The 12089-nt window shown below is 54.0% G+C and overlaps 1 protein-coding gene across 3 annotated transcripts; it reads right to left on the reverse strand.

The window, feature by feature from the left end:
- Positions 1-3585: 3585 nt before the first annotated feature.
- On the reverse strand, positions 3586-11786 carry LGALS12 (galectin 12). Of its 3 annotated transcripts, none has more exons than XM_040981901.1 (10): positions 11589-11786; positions 11330-11427; positions 9070-9158; positions 8733-8859; positions 8022-8141; positions 7393-7431; positions 6754-6780; positions 6292-6380; positions 4341-4491; positions 3586-3931 (listed from the first exon to the last, which is right to left on the reverse strand). In XM_040981901.1, exons 2-10 carry the CDS (start codon positions 11396-11398, stop codon positions 3785-3787), a joined length of 858 nt encoding a protein of 285 aa, XP_040837835.1. In that variant the 5' UTR covers positions 11399-11427; positions 11589-11786; the 3' UTR covers positions 3586-3784. The 3 variants fall into 3 exon arrangements, with proteins under 3 accessions (XP_040837835.1, XP_040837833.1, XP_040837834.1); XM_040981899.1 differs by having other exon boundaries at positions 8733-8946; XM_040981900.1 differs by having other exon boundaries at positions 8733-8946; positions 11330-11465.
- Between the last annotated feature and the right edge of the window lie 303 nt (positions 11787-12089).

Here is a 12089-nt window from a genome sequence, read left to right on the forward strand (position 1 = left end):
TGTAAACTTTTTGTTTTAATTTCATTCCTGTTGTTGACTTTGTTTCATGATTTCTCATTTAAGGGAATGTATAGTGATGGCTCGATAAAGCCTATCACATCCTTCTCTCTCTCTCTCTCCCTGTCTTCTCTCTCTCCTCTGACTTGCAATGTTCTCCATCTACTTCCCTGATCAGATGCCAGATCTGATCCATGTGGTTGCTGGTCTTGGGCTGTGCCCCTCCACGCCTGTGATGAAAGGAAATCTTCTCCTTTGGAAGTTACTTTTCCCAGGTGCTTTACAATGACAGACTGTGTCCAACACAGGGCAATTCCCTAAGAAATACAGTTAAACGGCACCTATTGAGGAACCTAAAGGATGATTAAATAAATGCAAAGACATACTGTGTTTATGATTTAGAAGATGTGACAGATATGGAAATTTCCTTCCCTCCTAAAAATCTATACATTAAGTCCTAAAAATGATATATTTATGGAGACTGAAAAATATATCATAATTTTTGTGGAATAAAAAAGGGCCAAGAACAAGTGAGAAATTTTGGATGGAGAATGAAGGGTGATGATTCACACTCAGGATTTTACGGTTCACGTTCAAGTTATAGCAAAGACACAAAGGGGAATCAATCATTTCCTTTGCAGGACAGAAGCTTCTGAGCTAGCTAGAACCCCGTTTGTCCATTTTTTAAAATTGCCTGTGCTTCTAAGATGTTATCCACAAGTCTTCATCTAGGCCAGTGTCTTCTGGTGCTTTCCTGTTGTTGTCACCTAGTGGTTGGATGGTTTTCTCCTAGTGGTTGGATGGTTGTTACCTAGTGGTTGGATGGTTGTCTCCTAGTGGTTCGATGGTTGTCTCCTAGTGGTTGGATGGTTGTCTCCTAGTGGTTGGATGGTTGTTACCTAGTGGTTGGATGGTTGTCTCCTAGTGGTTGGATGGTTGTTACCTAGTGGTTGGATGGTTGTCTCCTAGTGGTTGGATGGTTTCAGGTCTTAAGCAGACCTCTTGACGGCTGTGCACTCTGGGTCTTGTTTTATGCTTCTACCCGAGCAAATGCGATTTCTCAATGCCATTTGTTGAAGAGATTGTGCTCTCCTTGGTTACTGGTCTGTTCAAGTTTTCTCTATTCATGCCTCAATCTTGGTAAATTATGTGTGCAGAAATCTATCAATTTCTACTAAGTTTGCAATGTGTTGGCATATAATGATTTCTGGTAATTCTTCATGTCTTTGTGCCATTGGTTATAGGATATCTTTTTCACTTCTGCTTCTATTCATTTGAATATTTTCTTTCATATTTTCATTAGTCGGGCCAATGGTTCCCTGATATGATAGGGTTTAATTTTTGTCTTGGCAGAACAGTGTTTCATTAAGTATATGTACCATGTCTTTATCTAGTCTCTGTTGATGGGCATCTGGGTAAATGTTAGCTATTGTGAATTGAGTTGCAATCAATGGGAAGGTACCAAAAAAATCTTTCCAGTGCTAATTTCATTTAAATGGATTTCCAGGAGTGAAATGGCTGGATGATAAGATGGATTTTACTTTCAAGTTTCTGAGTTATTTCCATATTGTCTTCCATAATGGTGGCACTAGTTTATATTCCCACCAGCAGCATATTAGATAACCTTTATCTCATATCCTTGACAGCATTTTTTTTTTAAATTTTTGGATGATAGCCCTTGCAATGGGATGAGGTGAAATCTCACTGTGGTTTCCTTTGCATTTCTCTGATGGCTAGTGATCTTGAGCATTTTTTTTTCATAGATGTGTTGGCTATTTGAATTTTACCCCTTGAAAAATGCAGTGAAAGTTGAGGGGAACACCTAAATTGTGCCTGGGAGCTTTCTGGTGTAGTCAGTAGCAGAGGATGAAGGTGGCCCAGGTTGGCATGGTCAGGACCTCTTCATCTCTCTGTGCCTGGGTCCTCCATGTACTTAGGTGCATCAACTACATGAAGTTGCTATGCACTCCATAGTGTGAGCCTGAGCCCTGCATGATGTCTGTTCCCAGCTCTTGGGAAATTCTGAGTTTCTGGAGTTGGTTTCAGCAACTGCCTAAAGACCCAGCCCCACCCCACACCCTTATCAATTTCTCAGCCAATTGCATAGTCACTGGAGTCCCCTGACTACAAGGTGCATGGATCCTGTAGGCCCAGGCTACTGGTGTCCTGCCTTTTGCACTGTCAGCCTCACAGTGCAAAGGGAGGCCGCCTTGCCCCTTGAGCAAGGGTGTGGGGGAAGGGGAGAGGAAGGAAAGCATGTGCCCTCTGTTCAGTTAAGTGGGCACCTGTTCTCCACCCACTTGTCATCTGGACTTAATGGGGACTGCGAGTCTCTTCCCAGACAGGATCACCAGTGGGGCAGTGAGGCTTCTGCGGATGCACTTAGCTTGCTCTGGGAAGATGGCCTCCCCACTGGCTACTGTCCAGAGGAGTCCCGGGTGGTGTCCCATGAGCTGCGTGGGTCTGGACAACCCTCTGTGCTCCACAGAGTTGCTCTTCTTTCTGTAGGCTTTTCATTCCAGGCTTCTCTCCAGCCATCTCCCAGGAATGCCAGTCCTGCCCTGTTTTTCTGATATGTTCCTGCAATCAAAACCAGCACATCCTTCCCCTATTCAGCCATCTTGGAATCTTCCAATCATGTTTAAAGTCTATTTTGTCCGATAGGAGTCCATGACTACCTCTGCTTGTTTTTTTTTTTTTTTATTTCTACTACCATGGAGTATCATTTCCATCTTTTTACTTTGTGTGTCTCTTTATGGGTGAAATATATTTCTGTTGACTAATTCTTGTGAGGAAGCATAAATATAAAATCCACAAGTACCATACAGACTATTGAACACATCATATGACATGTGGTGTGTTCTACAGTAATTGTGTTGAACCATTAAGGCTGCTATGATGAAGTTCCTTACTCAGGTTAACTTAGAAGCAACAGAAATTTCTTTTACACTTCTAGAGGCTGGCATCTCCAAGATGAAGGTGCTAGCTGTCTCCATGTTTGGTGAAGGTCCTCTTCTTGCTTCCCTCATGGTGGCAGTGGTGAGGAAGCTCCTAGAAGTCTCTTGTAAAGGTTTAAGTCCTGTTCATGGGGGCTGCGTGGCCTCCATTGCTTCCCAAAGACACATTTCCAGACACCATCACTCTGGGTGTTGGGATGTAAACATATGAATTTGAGCGTCAAGGACAGACAATTGGATAACCCAATTTTCAACCAGATAGGGGTGGCAAGCAGTTTTGACCATGCTTCTAGTGGCTATGCCCCTCAGAGACTGGCACAGCATCTAGGATAAGTCCTAAATGTACCTGGGCACAGGGCTACCTCAGTGGCCTGGGCTGAACATGAGAATAAGCATCTGAATTCGTTAAGGCACTGTCTTCGTGGCATCTTTGTCAGGTTACAGAACCTACCTCCCTGTCCGCTGTCTTGGCCCTGAAGGAAGATGGAGCCCAGTCCCAGGTCCCTGAAGGAGAGTAAGAGCTGAAGGAGTGTCACCAACCCCTTCCCCACACCCTCTCTCTGGCCAGCGGCCCCAAGTTTTGCAGACCCAGGCCCATGATCCGGAAGTGAAGCCAGGCATGACATGATGATGACAGCTAGACAGTTTAATGAAGGCAGCAGAGTGGACATGGACAGAAATCCCCTGGGCATGGGCTTTCCTCATTCATCCTTGATTAGCAGAGCGGCTCATGTTGGGGCTCCTGTGAAGCAGAGTGGGCCACACTGGGGCCCCTGAGCATGGGCTTTCCTCACTCTTCCCTGGCTAGGACCTCTCTGCAGGAAACCTCCTCAACAATGGACACAGTAGAGCTGGACACTTCCACTGATTCGGAGTTCTCGCAGCTGCTCCAGGTTCTGTTGGCCCAGGCTGGTGGCTCCCAGCCCCTGCCCATTGAGGGCTAGCTTCAGCCCTCCATCCTGGCATAGCAGCAGCACCTGGGAGAACAGGGTGGGAGCAACTGGTGGGCTTCCAGACAGCCCATCCCTCCCGATTGTTACCCTCCTCCCTGCAGTGGACAGCAAGACTGGACTAGGAGGAGTCCAGTTCACGGGCAGTCCACGGTGGTCTTCTGCCAGTCCCTGACCTTAGCTGTGTCTCCCTTAACTTCATGCTTCCTGCTGAGAAGCGATTACATTAAATGGTGGGAACCACCTAACAGAGCTGACTCTCTGGCCTCCATCTGCACTCATCATGTCTGAGTTCTTGGATGTGGCACTCCTGGCATCGGTGTAGCGTTGAGGGTCACCAGCCCCATGGGATTGGACCCACTTTCCCTTGCTCCTGACCCCAGCTCCCTTGTCATGTTAGCCTCTGGGATCCATGCCGCTCCTGGCTCTGACCCACCTCAAAGAACCGCTGGGGGTAGAAGAGGAAGGGGGCTGCGATGAGCGTCTTTCGTCCCCAGGGCGAGATCCAGGCCAAGCTTCTGTCTGCAAAGGATGCTCTGAGTGTCACATGTGTGCGAGCAGCCTCATCCCTCAGGCTCAGGGTGAAGCTGTGGTGAGTGAGCAGATGGGACAAAGAGATCAGCTCCCCAGCTTGGACATGGGACAGCTCAGAGGGCTGGCAGGAATCCTGAGATGAATCCTTGAGGACCACAGGGGCAGGGACGGGACAGGGGAACACATGGCCCAGCTTGAGCCTTGAGTTTTCCTCCTAGAAGTGGGCAAAATTCGGATGGCAGTAGTAAACACCTGTCTGGTGTAAGCCACGTGTTAGGTTTCCACTGTCCTAAAAGTTCTGCCGGAAGCTTAGCGGTTGGAGCCAGGTGGGTAGGCTTTAACCTCAGCATTGCCACTTCCGAATCCTGTGACGCTGCTCTCTGAGACACCTGCTCTCTCTGTGTCGGTTTCCTCTGTGAAATGTGGGGATAAGAACAGACCCAACATGAACATGTGCCTCGGGGGAGGCTGTGGGAACCGGGCATCCAGCAGGCAGCCCAAGGACACCTGTTGTTCTAAGCCATCACAGCATAATGCAGCCCCAGCTCCAGAGTCCATGAAAATGGGTGCAAGGAGGATAATACAAGTGAAACTCAGCAAGTGGCAGGCACACGGTCTGTGTTTAGCTTTTCTGTAATCCTTCCAAGTCCTGTGTTGTGAGGTCTATCAGCCCAGCGGTCAAGTGACAACAGAGGTGGGGCCTCAGACTAGGATGTGTGAGCCAGGACTCCTGACTGCAGAGCTGCAGGGTAGGTGAGTGGTTCTGTTGCCTGATGCTGCCTCTCAGAAGGGGTGGCTCAGTTCCATCTCTCGTTTTGGGAGCCCCTTCTTGGAAAAGCCACCCTCAGAGATCGCTCTGGCTGACTCCACAGCAGGAGACGGCTGGGCACAAGTGGAGATAGGAGGTGGGTGGGGTTGTGGGATTGGAGATGGATCTGCCGAAGGGCAAGGCTACAGGAACTTTCGCCTTCAGGAGGCACGTGGGCCCAACACCCCTGGGGAGAGCATACAGCAACCCCAAGCCCCCAGCACCATCCTTGCCCCTAGAAAGCGCAGCTGAGTCTCCTGCTTGGGCTTTGGGGGAGCACACCAGCGCGGTCTTGGGCTTCCAGGTTTGCGAGGAAGGAGTGGCATTCTCGAGATGAGCACATTGTGTTACGTTGTCTGCTGGGTTGGGAAAACCGGACCCAGAGAAGTATGGCAGCTCGCATAAGAGCACACAGCTGTCAGGTCTGGTTTCGGGGAGTCCAACGCCACCCAGCGAAGTGCTTCCCCCTGCTGGCGCCTTGTTTAGGGAGATCAGTGACTCCATAAACCTTGCATACAGGGAGAAGAGGGTGTGGCCCAGGCACAGGTCACTCTAGCACCGCATACATTTGCGGGGGGCTCTCCGTGACAGCGCAGAGAGGAACAGCAATGCCTTAGGCCAAGTATAACAATTTAGCTCCTTCTCTGGGGCAGGTGAGCCAGCCAGTTCCTCTGGCGCCTAACGGATCTGCTCTGCAGGTGAGTCTTGAGCGCCTCCTGTGGGACACGCCAGGTACAGCGTCTACTTGGCAATGGTTCCCTGCACGTCTCCTCTCTGTGGGTCTCAGCCTGAGCCTGGAGATTGCTTCTGGGGAGGCCAGTTGGTCTAACCAGTGGGGAGGAGCCCTCTGCAAGAGAGGCTGCTGGTGACCCTCCTGGCCTGACTTTCCAGCCCTGTGACCGGGGAAATGTCCTTTGCTCTGCTCCCCCACCTGCCCAACAGGTGTTCAGGGGTGATGCTGGGTGGAGGCGGGGTGGGAAGAGGGGCAAGGGGTGACCCTGATCAAGCACCACTCACCCCGGGCACCACTACCCTGAGTACTCACTCCCTTGGCTCCTGCAAGACCAGCCCCCGCACTATGATGACCTGGCCAGGCCAGAGGCCCCGGGGAAGACCACGTGAGCAGGGCAGCTCCTGCAGGAACATGGAAGATGACAGTGACACTTGGGGGGGCTTGAAAGGGGAACCCTCCCCCAGGAGTGGGCAGGCTGGCTTCTTGCTCTCCACCACTACACCCTTGGCTGCACCCTGGACCCTAGCAGTGGCCACTTCCCAGTCTGTGAGTTCCCCCCCGGTGACTGGCACTGCTCTGGGCACAAATGTGGAGAGAAGGCCAGGCAGACCTGGAGACCCAGCCAGAAGCTGCCCTGCCCTCCCTGGAAGGGGAGCCCTGGAGCCCAGGCTGTTTCCAGACACAGCGAGTGTGAGCACCCCCTCCCATCCCAGCTCCCACCCGGGCATGTGGACAAGGCTCCAGACCTCCTGGGGACTAAAGGGGTGCACTCACCAGCCTGCGACTTGTCAACAGGAAAGGCTGTCGGGAAACAACCAGGAGGCCGCTTGGTGTTTGCTCAGGGAAGGGGCTGCTTGCTATGAGTGTTACACTTTGGGGTATTGGGCTTGTCCCTCCCAACAGCACGGGAGTCCCTGCAGCCCCCTGGGGTCCTCTTGAATCCCTCTCTGGGACACCCAGGTAGACCCTAACTGTGTATACGCCATCTGCTCGGTGAGACCTGGGCCCGGGAGGAGAGCCCCTTGACGTGTTTGTGGGAAATGCACGTTATGTGAGAAACAAAGAATGCATTTCGGGAGCTTCTGTATCAAAATAAACCTCAAGATCTACACATCCGTGGAGTTTCTAAGGACTCTAAACCATAGGCCTGGTCTACCCCACCTCCTGGGAGGCCAACCCCTGCTCCCTGGAGGGTTGCTTTGAGAACTGGCAGCGGCAACCCAGAGGCATCTGCTGGGATGGGGTGGGCTGGACACCCCATCTGTCTTCTCCAGTCCCGGTTCTCCAGGGATGTATCCATGGCAACCGCAGCGATAGGAGGAAGGGTGGCCAAGCACACATGGGTTAGGGGGAAGGGGAAGTGGCCTTGCCCAACCACCACGTGTACCCTCGCTACCAGCCTCAGAGACTTACGTGCCCGACAGGGTACTCCTTGCTGCCCTCCACGAATGGCTGTTAGAAGCAAAACACAGCAGCAGTGGCAGCGTTAGAACCACGCAAGCCCCTGGGCCAGAGTCCCCGCCTCCCCTGCCTGCATGTGCGGGAGGTGGGCACAGGCAGGGCTCTGGCCTTGCAGCCTCCTCCTGCATCCCATGTGGCTTGTTATGATTCCCAAACGGGACATTGGGAGCGTACTGATTCCAAGGTCACATCTCACACTTGATGCATCGGTGAGGCAGCCGATCTGCATGCTGAGCAAGCTCATCAGATGGCAGGGACAGTAGACAGCGGCAACTGCCTGGGCCCAAGGCTTTGGCCTCTCGGCCGTTGCTTCCCACTGAACAGAGTATCCCCACAGCCAGCACAAAGTCCTGGCCACGGCTGCAGGTCGCTGATCCGCCAACAGCTTCTCTTCCTTCCTCACTCACACCTGACACCTCAGGGAACCCTTGGTCACTGCAGGAGTACCTGGGGCCTCCTCTGTCTCAGGCTGTGGGCCGAGGGGGGGGGTGCTCTGGGTCTCTCCAGGAGTCAGGCGCAGCAGAAGGAAGGGGGAGGTCAGAGGTGGCTGCCACCCAGGGCTCAGCTCCAGGGACACTCACGTTGATGTTCAGGAATCCCACGGCCTTCACCAAAACATCCCCGAATATGCCGAGCGTGTCCACGCGAGACAGCGGGAGCCGGTAGTGGTAGTGGAGGAAGTGCTTGCCATTCACGCTCACCTGCACGGGCAGACAGAGACTGCTGGCTGTGGAGCTGAAGCAGCCTGCCCTTGGGGAGCGCTCTCCTGGGAGCCTTGCTCCGGAGCCTCTCACCCACTCCCTGAGGCAGGGGTGTCTTCCAGAGGTAGTGTCCCAGGTTAGAGAAGTGAAGGAACTTCATGCAGGCTGTAGGGCTGGCCTGGGGACCAAAGTACCTTCCAAGGCCCCTTTCTGCTCTGTGACCTTAGCAGCTCCATCTTCCTTAGCAGAGGAAACTGAGGCCTCTGCATGCTCACCGGCTGCTGCCTTGGCCAGGGCACAGTGGGCAAGGAAAGCGACTACCCCTCAGGGCTGCTTTGAGCCCTCCGTGGGCCCGTTACACTTCTGGGGCATAGAGCCTGTGCATCCGGCAGGGGCTGTCTAAGTGCTTGCTCTGACAGCAACAGTGGAGCCCTCTCTGCTTTCCTGCTATCACACAGCCTCTAGGACAGCCTGGTGACCTCTGTGCCCGGCTCCCACCCCTGGGTGCTCCTCAGCACCATGGCTGGGTGACCTGGCTGGGGATGCTAAGGAGCTGAGGTCTGAGTCACAATGACCACCCCTGCTGCTCACCTTCACCTCCTCATTCTCAAAGAGGAAGAGGATGAGGAAGCTGGCGCCTCTCCGCAGGGCCAGGTGGGGCCACCGCACCTCTGCTTGCCAGCACCCAGCGTGCAAGGTGTTGCAGATGACGTGGGGGCTGCTCGTGTGGAAGCGCGGGTTGAAGTGGAAGGCGATGTCCGGCCGGGGACACAGGCTGCAGCCGCACTGGAAGTCCACCTGGAACCTGGGTGGACATGAGGCTGTCCCTGTGCAACCCCCCCACACACCCTGAAGAACCTGGAGGCACAAGGGAAGCCCCTGGAGGGCTGAACCTCACCCACAGCCTGGCCTCGGGTGGCGCCCTTACCTGTGAGCCTTTAGAGGGACCACTCCCTGCAGCATGACCATCTTGCCTGCATGCAGCCCACCAAAAATGGTCGTGACATAAGGAAGCACCTGAGTGAAGGCAGACATGGTCCAAGAACGGGTTGGGGGACCACCACGCCAGGGACAGGGTGTGCAGAGGAAAACAAGGAGGGGCAGCCCTCCTTCCTGACATGGACAATGTCTGTGAGTGGGGGCCGACACAGTGGCCTAAAGGCGGATCCTCCAGCTGCAGTGCCAGGATTCCATACGGGCACCAGTTTGTGTCCCAGCTGCTTCAATTCCTATCCAGCTCCCTGCTTGTGGCCTGGGACAGCAGTAGAGGTTGGCCCAAAGCCTTGGGACGCTGCGCCCACATGGGAGATCCAGAGGAAGCTCCTGGCTCTTGACTTTGGATCGGCTCAGCTCTGGCTGTTGCTTGGCCAGTTAGGGAGTGAAGCAGCAGATGGAAGCTCTGTCTCTCCTCTATGCAAACCTGCCTTTCAAGTAAAAATAAATCTTTAGAAAGAAAAATTAAAAAGGAAATGTCCTTGGGTGGGAAACTGTCTTCCCTGTAAGGCATTTTTTATTTCTTTGCCTGAGACCTTCCTTTGTCATCGAGCTGGGGAAGCCAAAACTCAGCACCACGCCCCATGAGTACCTGCCAGCTGGCTGTCCCCAGCGCTGGGGCACAGCACTGTGTTCCTGGCCAGGCTTGCTGTCTGGTGGACAGCACCCTGTCCCCTGGGGCCTGCTTTTAAGATTTCCTGTAAGCTGCAACATAGGCAGAGCCTGAGAAGCAGGGGACAAGAGGAGTGTTGCAGCTGGGGACTGAGAGGTGATCCTGATGTGGATGCTGCGAAGAGACAGTGACAGTGGCCCGGCTCCAGCTCTCTTCATGGGCTTGTCTTAGAGCCCAAGCTCTACGGCATTTCTGGGGTATCGAGTGTGTGGGTGCTTGAGTTATTCCTTCGTCCCTTCAGCTCCAAGAACCCTTTGTGCAATGGCTAGTTTGGCCCTTGACGTCTGGCTTACAGGGGCTGGCCTTTTGCTTGTATTGACTCAGGACTGAAACTGGCCCAACCTTGGCTCTGTGTGAATGCCTGCCAGACTAAAGGCAGATATGCATGGGGTGATGCAGCTCCCAGTGGGCTGCTGAAGCCCAAGATGAACAGGGCCTTGGAGGAGAAAGGAGTCCTGCCTCCCAGACCCATATCACAGTTCACTGTCTGCACGCACTAGATGGGCTGGCTGTGCAAAGCAAGACCTTGGAGTTGCCAAGGCAACAAAGGCAAAGGGAGTTCCCCAGCTGCTTCTCTGCCCAGGCCTAGGGAGGGGAGAGTGCAGGCTGTGCTCCAAGAATAGGACAAGATAGTCACTTGAATATGCTCACTCAAGATATCCCTTTATCGGCCCAGACGTCTGGGTTCCCTTCTATGCCTCCTGTGTTCATGACCATGAGAAAACGGGGAGGGAACTCTTACAAAACCATTTTCCCTAAAGCCAGTGTCCAGTTGGATACCTGGCTTCCTACATGTTTGTGGAGCAATGCTTTTGCTTTACTTTGAACAAAGATTTTGTCATACTTGTGCTTGCTTCTCTATGCTGAGAAGATCCCACCCAGTAGCACAAACCACCAAGAAAGAGCAGAGACGCCCAGCAGGTGGCTCTGCCCTCTGGGAAGCTCCTAGCCTGCATGGCACACAGCTGCAGCAACCTTGGCAGCAGCCTCAGCCTTCACTCAGGCACTTGGCAGGTGCCTAATCCACCTGTCAGAGCCGGCCTGCTGCCAAGCCAGCCTGGGTCAGGTCCCCTGTGTTTCCCAGACTCCTGGTCTGTCTTGAGCTGAGTGGTGGGAGGAGTGAACAGGGGGTACCAAGGCAGCTGCTGAGAACTCAGGCTTCTGGGCAGCACTGCCTGGCTCAGTGAGTCCCAGGGCATCCAGCAGGAAAAGGACAAGGGAATCCTGCCTACCTGTGTCTGCCTCAGTGATCCCACCCACCCACTCCCCAATCTTCCTGAGCCCCCACCCCAATAAGGGTACAGTGCAGCTCCAGGCTTCAACCTGGGAATGCGGCAGTCATTTACACCCAAGCGAGAAGTAGCGGGCCAGTCACTTTGCTAAGTTCTGCAGGGTTTTGCAGACCTGCTGGGCAGGTACCTGAGGAAGCAGGGTCCAGGGCTCAGGGCTTCTCCACCCGACCACTCAGGAGTCTGGGCCCAGGTGGATGCCTACAGGGCTCCAGGCTAAAGAGGCTGCTCACCGGGTGGAAGACTGGAGGCTGCAGGATGAAGCTGTCTGGGATTGGGTCCAGTTTTTCTTCAGGTGACATAGGCGCAATTCCATCCAGGGCTGCAGATCCTGAAACCAAGGGGGGTAACAGTTCAGGGCTGCAGGGCCTAAAACGGAGAGCTCTGGCAAGCACCAGACACATTCACCTGCCCCAGCCAGGGTCCTTAGGGTCTGGGGCAGCTCTCCCAGCTGCCAGTCTCCCCTGAGCCTGGCACAATCCTGTTACCTACCGCTTGAGGCGGGCGTGGGAGGGCTGAGCTTCACTTGCCAGCCCCACACCAGCTGCTGGCCTGGGTGTCGCACGGCAGAACCCACAGTTCCAGCCGAACTACAGCTGACTGTCCAAACTCCAGGTCCAGGGGCAGCAGAGGGAAGCCCAGGCCTGGCTTCTTTGGGGCCAGGAGGACTTGTGCTTTCCTGACCCAGCTGGGGCCTCCCTGGCAGAGCGGGAGGGTTAGTGGGACGCGTGTGCAGGTTCCAGGGGAAGCTCCGCCCTCAGTGTCTAAACAACCCCAGCAGGCGGCAGCTGGTTCTCTCACTGCCTCCCTTCACTTCCTCTCCCTCTTTCCCCACTTTCCTTCCTTTCCAGTTTCATAGTCCACTGAGGCTGTGTTTCAGCCTCAGCTGCAAATGCCAGGGCCCAGCTGGGTCAGAAGCAAGCTAGGAAAAAGGCGTGGAGAAGGAGCACCTGTCAGGGTCAGGAAAGGCAATGTGATGCAGCGGGGAGCCGG

The sequence above is a fragment of the Ochotona curzoniae genome, unplaced genomic scaffold (genome assembly GCF_017591425.1).
Source record: "Ochotona curzoniae isolate NIBS_2020 unplaced genomic scaffold, NIBS_Ocur_1.0 contig_3527, whole genome shotgun sequence".
Lineage (NCBI taxonomy): Eukaryota > Metazoa > Chordata > Mammalia > Lagomorpha > Ochotonidae > Ochotona > Ochotona curzoniae.

Coding starts and splice junctions, on each gene's coding strand:
- LGALS12 (XM_040981899.1), bottom strand. CDS start 11,398: ATGTCACCTGAAGAAAAACTGGACCCAATCCCAGACAGCTTCATCCTG. Junction 9,159..11,329: donor AGCCTCCAGTCTTCCACCCG/GTGAGCAGCCTC, acceptor GCCTTCACTCAG/GTGCTTCCTTATGTCACGAC. Junction 8,947..9,069: donor GTCCCTCTAAAGGCTCACAG/GTAAGGGCGCCA, acceptor ATGTCCACCCAG/GTTCCAGGTGGACTTCCAGT.